General features: G+C 41.0%; 1 protein-coding gene across 4 annotated transcripts in view; it reads right to left on the bottom strand.

Moving 5' to 3' along the window:
• The window catches only part of ERBB4 (erb-b2 receptor tyrosine kinase 4), a 942,903-nt gene extending 939,642 nt beyond the window's left edge, over positions 1-3,261 (bottom strand). For all 4 annotated transcript variants that reach the window (XM_087949416.1, XM_087949418.1, XM_087949415.1 and 1 more), the window contains exon 1: positions 2,503-3,261. In XM_087949416.1, the coding sequence (XP_087805542.1) occupies positions 2,503-2,584 (82 nt within the window). In that variant the 5' untranslated portion in view covers positions 2,585-3,261. The remainder of the gene's footprint in view (positions 1-2,502) is intronic.
• Positions 3,262-14,777: the final 11,516 nt, after the last annotated feature.

Here is a 14,777-nt window from a genome sequence, read left to right as displayed (position 1 = left end):
AAAAATAAAGGAAAGAAACAATTATACAGATAAATATTTTCTGTTTTCTTTGGAGGACTATACACAGAACAAAAATTGTTCCCTTAATTGTTTCTCCTACTGTACCAGAACAAAAACCAGATTGTTCTTCTATACAATTGACATAGAGTAGTAAATAAGGTGCATTCCCCCATTTCTTCAGAAATTAACATTTCAAAAATATGCAACTTTCCCCTCCCCGCCAACTGTAAACTGTGTCTAATAATGCAAGAAGCAGATTGTCTTCCCTCATTTCCTTAATTTGTACCATCTAAAAGCAATTCACTCAACATCTTGTCGCCCTCTGGCAGCTCAGTTTACTTATCCACACTTAATTTTTCATTTGGACCAAAACAAACTCTTCTGAAACTGCCATTGGCTGAAGGGTGGAGGAGAAAGAGAGAGAAACTCTTTGCAGAGATCTGTCACAAGATTAGTCCTTCACTAACAGCCCAACTGAAATAGGCAGCAGTTGTTATGTGGGTTCTGGTTATGAAGCGCTCAATCCACTGTGAAAGTCTTTTGTAAAAGAGCAACTGAAAGGAAAGGAAAATGTAAGAGGACTTCTAATTTCAGAGAACTTATGAAATATGTAAGTGATGTTGGTTTTCATTTGTTCTGCTCATAGCACAAATACACACACTCCAACAATTTGTTTTTGTTTGTTTCATTTAGTACAATAAGAATTTGATGCAGCCTATGTGTACAATGCACGTCTTCATAGTTACGTATCTCCTCCTCCTCTCACTCCTTACACATTCTCATTATCACACACATAAAAAAACTTTTGTTAGCAGAAATGCCCATATATTTTAGTGTTTAATCCCAGTGCCATCTCTCTGTCTAAAATATAAACCAACTGATCACCAAAATTTATGACAGTGCCATGAGCAAAAATGTCAATAAATATTTGCTCAAAATTATTTAAACAACACAAGCCCTGCTGACTTCAGAAAGTTTAAGTGAATTCTAGATCGCTTTGACCGAAATGCATAACATATATAAGCTGCCCCTGAAATGCCCATTCACTATTGCCTCCACTGTTATAGGGGCAGGGGAGCCAGCCATCCTTCTGGCACTGAAAACAGGGAGAAGACAATTAAAAGTGGCAAAGACAAAGCCAAAACGGACAGAATAGCACCCTGTATTCCTTTGGAGGCAAAAGTAATAGCCCAACAAGTTGGGAAACAAGGCGGGTGACACACAACTGAGAAGAGCGCCTTTGACCACAAGAACACTCCGGTCAGGAATGGAGAAAACGCTCTTCCTGAGGGCGTTACATGTATGCTGTACTCATGGTATCTGGAGCCCTGGATTCCTGTGGGAGGCAATCGGTTAAAAGTGCCTTAAGGGGAAGGAGTTAGCAGTGAAATCCGCCGGACCCATTATTTCGAGGAAAGCCTGATTCAGATCAGACTGGGAAGAAAATGTCCCGAACACGCTACTCAGACTAGTCCTAGCAAGAGAATTGCAAACCTTCAGCCACCCGGGATTCTCACGAAACCACAATCTAAGCGCTCGCCCTTGCATCATGCGCTCAGGACACGCTTGGCCACCCAACCTTCCCAGCTGGCCCTTGAGTCTACGAGAGAAGTAGCCAGCGAGTACTAGCCACTCCGAAGGGGAGCCGGCGGATTTATTCAGAATCGAGAGAGGAGAACGAGCCACACTTGATCTTTCTCGCCGCCGTCGCCCATTCAGCACAGAAGGAGAAAGACTCTCCTGTGTACAGAGACAAGCGGGGGGAGAGGGGGGAGAGAGAGAGAGAACCGCGCGAGAAAATCCCACATTTGTATTCAACGGCGGGATCTGCACGGCTCCGCTTGTCAAGTTAAAGCAGAAGACGTCGGGCACGATCCTTAAAAGTTAAGCACCCGCAATTACTGCTGTTCTGTTGGGAGAAGATTTAGGCAGATGCTCCCACAATCAGTGAAGTTGGGATCGTGCCCTAATGCATTTCGTCACTTTCCCACACCTGTCACCACAATCTAGCTATCCTGCCACCTGGGTCCTTCCCGCTCAGGGCAGCCAAAACCAGGCAACAGCTCGGCGGCCGTCCCACGCCTGGTTTGGGTCCCGGCTACAGGTGCCGAAAGGACGGGAGGCCAGAGGAGGCCGCCTCCGCCGCGAAATGCGCATCTCCAGCCTGGCGCCAGCGGAGCCTTACAAAAGAACAAGAGCTCCCGGGACTTTTCCTTCCTTCTCTCCTTCAGCAACGCCAACAACTTCTGAGCGCGCCACGCACCAAACGGCCCAAAGGCGGCCAGGTTATGCCGGAAATATGTGGTCAATTAAGCCAGTCAGCTGCCTCTCTCCCCATTTTTCATCTTGTCCGAGGATCTTTTTCTCGCAGAATAAGGAAGCCGCTCCTTGAGGTGAGGAATATTGGGAAACCGCAGCCTCCCGCCCCCCTTTCCAGGGAAGGAAGGAAGGAAGGAAGGAAGGAAGGAAGGAAGGAAGGAAATAGAGGGAAAAGGATCGCACCTGACTGAGAAGCGCTGAGACAGAAGGTCCCGGTGATGGCAAGGAGGCTCACCCAGGAAAGCAGTCTTCGCACCGGCTTCATGCTTGTTTATTGTAAAATCTCTCTCTGTGTCAGTAGTTCGACTGTTGCAGCGGCGGCGCAGGAGAAGCCCCGAAAGGACGAGGACGTCTCCTCCTCAGCTCCGGGGTCGCGACGCTCGCATGGCCTCCGCGACTTGGCTCTCCTGCGCTGGGACAACGCCAGCCAGCAGTTCGCCCCCTTTCCTCCCGAGGTGTGAAACAGGCAGGTCTGGTTCCGGCGCGCGGCCCCGAGCTCTGAAGGGGGCGCCGAGGAAGTTTCTCCCGAGCCGCAATCCAAGGACGCCCAAAAGTTACTTCCCCGATCAAAATCCGTCGGTGGTGCCCGCAGTTTCCCTTCGGAGCCGGCTGGCTTTTATCTCTGCCTTCGCTCTCCGTGTTCCCCCCGGTCTTTCAAGCGAAGGTGGGGAGGGGGGGGGGACTGAGGGATCCGTGCGGGGGCGTTAGTTAACGTTCCCGTCTCCCCCTTGCCTTCCGCTTCTTTCCCTCGCTCGCAGCAGCTGCCGAGGTAGGAAACCCACTTCCATTGAGTCCCGGAGCTCCGGCGGCTTCGCCGATTAACAAACCAAGCTGCCCCCCCCCGCCCCCCAACACAAAGGGGGGGAGGAGGAGGAGGAGGAGGAGGAGGAGACGATAGGTTGGACCAAGTCAGTCCAACCCCGCCCCCTCTTTGCCGCTTAACTGGAGAGGCCACGCCCTCTGCCCGCCTCCCTGCCCGGCGTTCTGCGCTCAGTCCTTCTCTTCCTCCTCCTCCTCCCCTCGCGCCATCAAAATACCCGGGAAACACCTGTCACTGGAACCGGGCGCGTGCATTCGTTGGGGCGCGCAGCTGCTGCCCGCAGGTTACCATGGAGCGATGCAAAAGGAGCCGCTGCCAGTAAGCGCAACAATGCGCCTTTTCGGAGCAGGCCAAGGGACGAAAACGATTTTGTGTCTTGAGCGCGCTCTACTTCTCGCTTAACACGTTTCCTTGCAGATTTGATTTGTTCCGTCGGAGTTCCAAATCCAGAGGGGGCGGGGGGGGCGCAAATCAACTCTGTTACAACAATCCGCTTCCTTGCCCGTTCCCGTCCCTAACGCTAGGCAGAACCCGATCCTATCTATAACCAGGCGGAAGAAAATTTCTCTAGATGGTCGATAGGATCGCATCTTCGGCGTTTTGCGAACTGGAAAAAAAGAAAAAGAGCACCCGGCGTGAGGCTGACTCCCGTCTTCATCCCGCAGTTTTCTTCTCTGTGGAAGGCGCAGTTTCCCCCACGACTTGGATTTGTCCCGAAGAGTGGAGACAAATACTGTAGCAAAAAGGCTTGAAAGTTTAAAAAGTTCTGTTTCGCCTGCAAAAAAAAGAGAGAGAGAGAGAGAAGCGACACAAAGAAGCAGCTAGCAGATTACGCCAAGGCTTTTCTGAAAGAGCGTCAGTCCTCGGACACAGCGCGAATACAGCTCCGGAAAGGGCGGTTGGCGACGGGGCCCCTCCGCCCGCGGCTGACTTTTCCGCGGCGACCGATCGTTAGAAACCTGACATTCCCAAAGATTCCACGTTGCAATTTGCCGGCCGGCGATTTTTGTAAAAACTTTCTTTGCACGCAAAATATTCGGCCTGCTTTACGGACAGGCTCCAGATAGGGAAAGCCTTTCTTGTAGGATGTATCGTTTGGGAAGTGGGCGGGGAGCGTGCAAGATTCGAAGGAAAGTGGAAAGGTTCGTGTGCTTGTACTTCCGCGGGAATTATTAAGAATCAGAACCATGCTGACGTTTATTTTATTTTATTTTATTAATAATTCATATTAAACAAACGGTGCACAGTCTTTGAAATTCTCCTAACATTTGCTTGTTTTCCTTTTAAATCTTTCTGCGAACAATCTCCCTGTTATATGTGATATAAATAACGGAAACGCTGTGAATCTTTTCAGATTGGTTCCACTTTGATTGTGTCCGCATGGTGCTTGAAATGGGTGGGCTGGTCATAGTACCAAAACTGGGCTGGTTTGCAGCACCTGCTTGCATCCCCTACATCGATATATTGGTCTCACATAATAGCTACCATAATTCAAGTGAACATGTGCTCTCTTATTTACTTCCTTTTTGTTCTTATCTTTGTACTTTCCCTCTGCTTTTCCTGAGGATAAGGTAAGTGAACTCTGATGAAACATAGCCTGTCTGAGGAAAACCACAAGCTTCTGAGTACATTCTGAGCACAAGCCTGAGATCACAACTTTAGACATACTAAGGTTCCATTGTGCACTGAATTTCATTGAATCCAAAGGACTAGAATTAAATTAAAACTGCTGCAAATTGGGCAGGTGCACAGCTGAAATAAAACTGACATATTCCCCAGGTTATGGTGTCCTGCTGTAAACAAGATAAGGCAATTTGGAAATATGGAGAAAAGACAGATGGAAATAATTTCATAGTCATTCCTACTGATCTTAAGGAAGCTTTTATTTCAGAGAATAAAAGAACAGGTTGTGTTTTCCATTACAAATGCATCCAGCTCTATCATATTTGGTCAGTCTAATGGGTTTTCCCACTTGTTTAAATGAAAAAAACAAAAAAACAAATTCACACCAGTATAGTCATTAACTACCTATTGTAGCTGGTGTAATTCTTCTGTTTCCTTCTGTGTTGTTTCCCTTGTCTCTTTTCCAAGGTTGTAAATTCCTTTTATAAATAAAAGTAAATATGTAAAATAACAATATGGAAATGCAGGATTCAATAAACATTCACAATCACATAGATGTGCAAAATTGGAAACACTTGTCTTGATGCATCCTGAAATTGACTGACTCAAATTCATTTCCATTTTTCCTGATCTGCAGGAACTCTTAAAAATATAGAAGGGTCTCATTTGTTGAGCAAGTAGCATGGGGTTGAGTGAGAGGCAAATTATCAGTCATGCACTCAAATGTATCACTGAACCATGATCGTCACTAGCTAATCATAGGCTTTTCATTCTCTTTCCACATCTTTACTGCACAGAATTATTCTAACAATTAAAGTAAAATTATGCCCATGTCTGCTTTTGGAAAGGAAAGAATCAGCACAATAACAATGCATTTGGTGTAAAAAAAAATCAAACTCTGTGTCTATGAATAAGCCATTTTCATTTAATATTCCCCCATATAAATCTGCAGTTACATATTTAAGTTTCAGACAATTTCCACAAGTTACAATATACAGGAGCACCATCCTAAATGATGTGAATTCCCACATTTGCTCAGCCAAAAGCACAAACGAGCACCTTGTGACCTCCATATGTTTTAGACTATAAATGTCATACACGTACACAGAGCGTACACACAATATTACTTTCTATGTTCAAACTATTTGGAAAGGGAACAGTTGCTTACTCTTCACATATTGGGAGCCAACTTGCACCTATGTTGGGTCTGAAAGAGAGATTTTTTTTAGTGGCTACCGTGACAATTTAGTAAATCATAGGAATTGGATTCATGAATCATGATGAAAGATGGAATGGAGACCATGGCCTTTATTACACAGTTCATGATCTCTTTACCGTCTCAGAGGGTCATTGATTAATGCCTCAGGAGATATCACAACGGCCTAGATGAATACAAGATATTTCCTAAGAATGTTTGAAGGCTGGACTGCTCAAACCAGCATCCGTATCTAGCCTGAAAGTTCTGACACAAGCTTATTGCAATAGCATACTTCCTGAAATTATTTGAATCCCGTTAAATTCTTTTTTTTTTTTTTGCTAATTTCTTTTTAGAAATAAAAGGTGCTATTTGCATCTGTTGTGTAAATGAATGCTGCATACAAACACAAATTAGGCATATCAATTTATTTTTCATCAGCTTTACTTTCATGCTTTATCCTGGATAGGCTGGAAAATTAGGAATTTATTGGCAAGAAATTGTATAGTAACAGAAGAAAATGTATGGAGACGTTAAAGGGATTAATGGTGGATGGAAAAGAGAACATGATTGGAAATAATTGTAAAGAATGGACAGGGAACTTAGAAATGTCAGTGCTGGAAACATGAAATAGGAAAATGGGTTTGTGTTAGAATGTCACAAAAATAGGATGAACAGATAAGAATCCTTCCTTCACATTTTTAATGATTGTCATCTAGTAGATATCGTTTCAGTTTAGAATATGAATAATACATTTTATGGATATAAGATTGTGGCAAGAATCAAGGGCATGCTTTTTCTGCATTGAAGCCTCTTTAAAATGTCTAATAATGTGAAGAATCTGAAATATATCTGGTAGAGCAATGCAGTACATTCCACTAATGTTGTTCGAGCCATTCACTGTGTCAAAATCTGTCTGGTTTCTTTTACATCTTTTCTAGAGAACAAAGCTTTTCTTGCCTGTAATGGTTCGCTACTGAAAGTTATCCAAAACAGAATACAAATGCAAACAAGCCAATCTGAGTCTTCCCTGAATTCAGTTTCATTGCAAACTAATTCACACTACAGTTAGCGCATAGATGCATGAGAACAATGCTAACAATCCAGAGACTTACAGAGAGAGGAAGACAAGAGCCAGGACAAATACTTACTAAAGGAAGCTGACTGTTTTCTGGGAAGTATATCCTAAGCAACCCCAGGAAAAGGGCAACCCCAGGAGCAAGGGGAATTGCAACTGGATGAGTTACCTGCTGTAAAAACCTGCCCTGTAATGTGGCTTATTAGAACAGCTATCCAACAAACCGGAGGGCCTCTGACATGCTTACAAGGAATCAGTACAGTAATGTCTGCAACATCAAGCATGGTAACTGTTTAACATAATTACTCTGTGTTCTTTACCAATGTTATGGCAAAGATATTCATTGGGAAGCTGTCTTTTTTAAGTCTCAAGTCTGCTGTCAATATACTTTACTTAGACTTCAGACCTACTTTTTGATAAAACAATATGGGATAGAGAGTACCACCACTAGATGGAGTCACAATTAGCCAACCAACAGCACTCAAACTACAGTCCTTAATGGGATGACATCTACCTGGTGAGAAGCATGCAATGGAGTACTTCAAGTTTCTGTCTTGGGCCCATTGTTCTTCAACATCTTCCTAAATGATGAGGGGGTAAAATGGGAGTTTCATTAAATTTGCAGATGACACTAAGCTTGGGGCAATTGCTAACGCTTTGGTAGATAGACTCAAAATTCAGAAGGATCTTGATAGGCTTGAACATTGGGCCATAGTCAACATGATGAACTTCATTGCTGAGAAATGCAAGGTACTGCACTTAGGCAGGAAAAACCAAACATACACATTACATATAGCAATAGCTGTCTCAACAGTAGTAGCTTATATTTAAATGGTGTCCTAGTGAACCACCACTTAAGTATAAGCCAGCAGTGTGCTGCAGCTGCCAAAAAAAGTCAATGCAGTCCTAGGCTGCATCAGCAGAAGGATAGCATCAACACTACAATAAGTGATAGCACCCACTCTATAGTGCGCTAATGAGACCACACTTGGAATACAGCATCCAGTTCTGGTCACTATGAAACAAACAAAATGCTGAAACTAGAAAAATACAGAGAAGAGCAACTAAGATGATAAGGAGTCTGAAAGCTAAAACATATGATGAACGATTGAGGGAGCTAAGTATCTAGCCTATTGAAGAGGAAGATTAGAGGTGACATGGTAACTGCCTTGCAGTACTTGAGGGACTGTCACAGAGAAACACATGTTCTCCAAAGCACATGAGGCCAAAACACATGTTCTCCAAAGCACATGAGGCAGGACAAGAAGCAATGGCTGCAAACTCATTATAGATTGGACTAGAAGACCTCTAAGGTCCCTTCCAGTCCGATGAGTCTATGTTTCAATCAGTGGTGGGATTTAAACTTTTTTACTACCAGTTCTGTGGGTGTGGCTTGGTGGGCGTGGCAGGGGAAGGATACTGTAAAATCTCCAGTCAGAGGTGGAATTTGCTGGTTCTCCGAACTACTCAAAATTTCTGCTACCGGTTCTCCAGAACTGGTCAGAACCTGCTGAATGCCCACCTCTGGTTTCAATGTATGAAAGTTTGTTCTCCATCTTCCTCCTGAACCGCTTTAGTAATGTAGATGAGAATGTTTTTCCCAAAAGCTAAGGGAGATAGTGTGATTGGAAAACCACCAGGTTGCCATCCTTCAGTATCCTAGGAATGTCCCTAGAAAGTGGGATAAAAAGCTAATTGCACATGCATTGTGGCCAGAGATGGCTCTTCTCTCCTGACACCTTTTCCTACTCTTGACTCAAAACTCTGTGAATTTGGCAACCTTCATTATTCACTGGAAAGAAAGCATTACAGTTTGCCGTGAAATATTCCGTTTCACTCGTGCTTCAGCTTAATACAGCTAATGTTAATCAATTTGCTATTAGCAGTAAGCACCTTTTGGAAGCAATGTGTCTGCATTTCAAAATGATATTAAATTGTCTGGTTTTTGTTATCCTTGATATATTTTATTCTCACTGTATTCATTTTTGATTTTGATGTAATGTTTTTACTTGTAAGTGGCCCAGAATCAATGGAAATTGGAGGGGTTATTGTTATTATCATGGTTGCTTGCAAGTCAGCCATATGTTTAGACTGGATTTAGCATTTTTTTCTACCTATCAAATTCTTCCCAAGGATCTGAGATAGGCATATGTGGGTGTTTGATAATGTTAAAGGTATCATTGCAGAATATAAGCTATTCTGAGTAAAGCTATTATTATTAAGTCACCGTTGTCTATCACATGGTTTACATCTAGAGATTTTTAGTGCAGAGGACATCTAAAAGAAATCATGATATTTCTTTATGCAGGCCAATATTTCCAGTTTTGTAATCTTTTTATTACCTCTTTTTCAATTAAGCTTGGGGCTATCTTGCATTCTGTATCCCAATGAGAAAGCTATATTTTACAATTATACAACATAATTACAGTTCTTTTACTTTCTTTCTCTGCCCCAAATCACAACAGTTCTGATTATAAAGAATTAATAAGATTCACTGAAACAGACCTGTTTGACATTTTTTCACAGTGTGCAGGTTACTTATTGTGGTCCTATGAAAGCCTAACATACATCAGCGGTGGCAAAAATGGTCTAATTATGGCAACCAAGAGGAGTGTGAAGTTTGTCTTCTGTTCTTCTTGTCTTCGGGTTTCCATCTTCAAGAAGGGGAAAAAGAGACTCAGGAAACTACAGATCAGTTAGTCTAATATCAATAACTGGGAAGATCCTGGGAAGAAGGAGAAGGAGGAGGAGGAGAAGGAGAAGGAGGAGGAGGAGGAGGAGGTGGAGGAGGAGGAGGAGGAGGAGAAGAAGAAGAAGAAGAAGAAGAAGAAGAAGAAGAAGAAGAAGAAGAAGAAGAAGAAGAAGAAGAAGAAGAAGAAGAAGAAGAAGAAGAAGAAGAAGAAGAAGAAGAAGAAGAAGAAGAAGAAGAAGAAGAAGAAGAAGAAGAAGAAGAAGAAGAAGAAGAAGAAGAAAGTGGTCACTCTGTGCTGCACCCGCGTAGTGACATTGACAGGCTATATTTGCCCAGAAAAGCAGACAGCAGAGGACAAGTGAAGCAGACAGTCAAAGAAGAGAAGCATGCTCTGGCAGATTATGTGAAAGACAGTGTTGAACCAGCTTTGATGGAGGTCAACAAGAGGAAGCTGCTCAAAGTGAAGCAAAAACCAAAGATCAATATAGGAAAACAGTGATGCAAACTTGGGCTGACAGCTGGTGTAACAAAGCACTGCATGGACAGTTCCTTGAAAAGATCCAAGGAAAAGTAGATAAGGAAAAGACCTGATTATGGCTGACCAACGGAACACTGAAGAAAGAGACAGAAGGCTTGATTCTTGTAGCCCAAGAACAAGCCATCAGAATGAATGCGATCAAAGCCAGAATAGAAAAATCTGCTGATGACCCCAAATGCAGACTCTGCAAAGAAGCAGATGAAACCATCGATCACATACTGAGCTGTTGTAAGACAATTGCTCAGACTGACTACAAATAACGTCACAACACAATCGTTCAGATGGTCCACTGGAACTTGTGTCACAACTACCATCTGCCTGTAGCAAAGAACTGGTGAGATCATAAGCCTGAAAAAGTTCTTGAAAATGAACATGCAAAACTACTGTGGGACTTCCGAATACAGACTGACAAAGTTTTGAAACATTAATACCCCAGATATCACAATTGTGGAGAAGAAAAAAGTGTGGATCATCGACATTGCCATACCTGGTGACAGCAGAATCAATGAGAAACAACTTGAAAAAATCACCAGATATCAGGACTTGAGAATTGTACTGCAGAGACTCTGGCATAAACCAGTGCAGGTGGTTCCAGTGGTCCTTGGCACACTGGGTGCTGTGCCTAAAGACCTAGGCAAGCACTTAAAAACAATTGGCGCTGAAAGATCACCATTGGTCAGCTGCAGAAGGCCACCTTACTGGGATCTGCTCTCATAATCCGCAGTCCTAAATGCTTGGGAAGTGTTCAACTAGTGATTTGTGATACAAAACCCAGCATAGTCATCTCGTTTGCTGTGTACACCATTGTTTTATAATAATAATAATAATAATAATAATAATAATAATAATAATAATAATAATAATAATAATAATAATAATAATAATAATAATAGTACCAGATCTGTGAACAACTAGAAGCAAATAAAGTTATAACTAGTACCCAGCATGGGTTTGTTAAAAACAGATCATGCCAAACCAATCTTATTTCATTATTTGATAAAGTCACTAAATTAGTAGACCAGCGAAATGTTGTGGACATAGTATACTTAAGTTTCAGTAAGGCATTTGACAAAGTAGACCACAATCTACTTCTTGGTAAGCTAGAAAAATGTGGAGTAGACAACATCACCACCAAATGGATTTGTAGCTGGCTGATACACCATGGTCAATGAATAGTCCTTAATGGTACTACATCCACATGGAGAGAAGTAAGCACTGGGGTACCACAAGGTTCCGTTTTGGGCCCAGTACTCTTCAATATCTTTATGAATGACTTACATGAGAGAATAGAAGGGGAACTCATCAAATTTGCAGATGATACTAAACTGGCAGGAATAGCCAACTCCCCAGAAGACACATGCAGGATCCAACAAGATCCTGACAAACTTGAACAATGTGTCCTATACAACAAAATGAATTTTAATGTGGAGAAAAGTAAAGCTTTACATTTAGGCAGGTAAAATCAAAGGTATAAGTACAGATTAGGCGAGATCTGGCTCAAAAACAGTAAATATGAGAGGGAATTTGGAATCCTAGTGAATGGTCACTTGAATATGAGCCAGCAGTTTGCAGCAGCAGCCAAGAAGTTAATACAGTCCTGGATTGTATAAACAGAGGCATAGAATCAAGGTCACGTGAAGTATTAGTGCTGCTTTACAAAACCCTGGTAAGACCACACCTGGAATACTGCAACCAATTTTGGTCACCATACTACAAAAAAGATGTTGGAAAAAGTTCCGAGAAGAGCAACTAAGATGATCAAAGTCTCAACATTTTTTATTCTCTTCCCAGGTCAATGGGAGAGAAAGTGATTAAAAGCATTGAAATTCAATTGTATTATAATTTAAGAGATTACACACACACACACATTGGGCATTGGTTTATGACATCAGAGAAATTGGCTAAGATGATGGAGAAATACTGAAATACCCACAATGGAAGATTGGTTTGTGAAAATGACAAATTCACAGAAATGACAAAACTGATCTGATCAATTAGGGATAAAACAATAAGTACTTTCTGGAAAGACTAGAAATCTTTATCAATTCTACAGAAAATGGGGAGAAATGAAATGGTGATTTCTGAATTTGATGATTAAAAAGGTTTGAATATAGGATAGAAGGGAACTTTGTAGTGTAATTTTAGAGAGGGAGAAATGGGTTTATAAATGCTATGAAGAAGATTGTAAGTCACTTATTTAATTTTCATGGTTTTTTTTCATTTTAGATCTGTATTACTTTCACGCTTTTTCTTAATTTACCTCTATATCTTCATGACTTTTTAAAATAGCAATACCACTCTCATAGGACTTTACAGTGCACTTTATAGAATCAGCATGTCCCCCAACAATCTGAGCCCTCATTTTACCAACCTAGAGGGATGAAAGGTTGAGTCAACCTAGAGCTGGTCGGGATCAAACTCCGAGCTGTAGGCAGAGTTAGCCTCCAATAATGCATTTTAATCACTGTACTAATTTTTATTTCTGTAAAAATCTTGTTTACTATCTTTTTGTCTCTGCCCCACAAATTTTTATCTTTATAGCATCAATTCTGATAGAGTTTAAACTCCCCCCAAAAGGACTGGATTGAACTTTTCCCTTGATTGTATCACTTCAGAGGAAGAAGCTACATGCTTTTCCTTACTGCTGCAGTAGCATCCTTCTCATGCAGAAAATTAGCATGCCTGAATCAGGAATTAAGTCTAACTTGCAAATTCTCATTGGCCATCTAAAAATGATAAATGCTCTGAATCTAGATCACCTTCCCTACAAGAACATAACAACATATTTTGAGTAATTTCATTCAGAGAATTAAAAGCCTTAAGAATAATTGGGCAAAATTATAAAGTCAAAGAAAATGATAAGAAATCAAACAGTGGGACACTTTCTGAAGAGGTTTAAAGATCAAAATTCTTAAAAGAAAATGGAAGATACAAAGTGTGTTTATTTCATTAATACAGTTTAAAATATATACATTATTTCTAGTAGTTCTTAATGATTTTTCTTGACTAGGTTGGAATAATATGTTTTTAAAGATTTGTTTATTAATAAAAAATATGGGAGAGAGATATTTTGATGTATTTTTAGAGAAAGCAATAATTTAACATATTAAAAAGAAAGGAAAGGAATATGAAACTGATTTGTTTGATTAAGGTTAAAATATATACATTATTATTTCTGGTAATTCTTAATGGATTTTTACTGATTAGCACTAAATGATGATTTATAATTTGGTTATAGATAAGAGATGAGACGTCTGAAGAAGAAATCTTTAATAGGCGATAAATTATTTTTTTGTTCTTTTGCTTTAATGTAGGGGGGAGTCATTTGGGTTTTTTTCTTTTTTCCCTTTTCTTTTTCTTCACACTTTATTCTTTTTATATTTCCTGTAGTTGGTAATAATTTCTTAATTTGTATTTTTAAACTTGAATAAAATGTTACTGGAAATTATTATTAAAAAAACTTGATTTTGTGCCATCAAGTTCTTGTCAACTCTTAGCGGTCATATGAAATAGATAGATTTTCTTCATGACAATCTGCCCCAAACCTGGACTTTCAGGTCTTCCAATGGGGCATCCATTATTGCTATAACTGAGACATTATGGCTGCCCTCTTCTTCTCTTTCCTTCTACCTTTCCCAGGACTAGAGCTAGGTCTTCACATAATGTATCCATGATAGAATAATTTGAGATTGCTTCAGATGAGATTTTTTTTTGTAGAATTGTTCAATAATTTATTTGTTTGCTTTCTTGGGTATCTATGGCATTCTCAGGAGTTCAAAATCATCACTATTCTTCCTATCCTGCTTCTAGCACTGCAAATCTTTTCACTTTGTGTGTTTTTTTTTCACCAGGTGCTGGAACATTACCTTGTATTCTATGGCTGATTACTTCAACCCAGAACTAGTTACACTGATTCTGCTTGTATCCAGATTTCCCTTTTTGCTTTGGCCAACTCATGGATAACAGGACTCCCTGCTGCTTCTTGACTACTTAGGAAGAAAATTAGAAATATTTTATCTGTTTTGAAATACAAGGAAGCCTATGTAATCAGGGCAGTCCAGTACTTTGTTTGCAAGTATGTAATACCTACATTTCCCCAAAGCAAAGATAAGCTATAATGCTGGATAACACCCTGGGGGAGATTAGGTAAAGAGATGTTTTGTGATTAATACATTTAACTAGGGAAGCCCATTTCTGTGATAGCCCATACATTTTGTAGCAGAGAAGAGGAGGTTGTCCTAAGGGTGAAGAAGTACACACCAGGGAATATATGTGTCTGTCATTCAGGGACACCTTCATAGGTGTTCCATTTATATTTCTGCAAATGTAATGTTCTGGCTAGGGGGCACTCAAATGGCAAAGGACAGAATAGGAAGTTGGATCAACCAATCAGCAAACAGGACACGCATCATCTGCACAACATGAAATTGGGATTTGGGAGAAGCGTGGACTTCAGCTCATTTGCAATCTACACTACCCTTCAACCCTTTTGCAGCATAGATACAGTATATG

The sequence above is a fragment of the Notechis scutatus genome, chromosome 1 (genome assembly GCF_049901735.1).
Source record: "Notechis scutatus isolate UNSWTSFEM ecotype Mainland chromosome 1, rNotScu1.2, whole genome shotgun sequence".
Lineage (NCBI taxonomy): Eukaryota > Metazoa > Chordata > Lepidosauria > Squamata > Elapidae > Notechis > Notechis scutatus.
The sequence above is the reverse complement of the archived record's forward strand: the minus strand, read 5'-3'. Positions and strand labels throughout refer to the sequence as shown.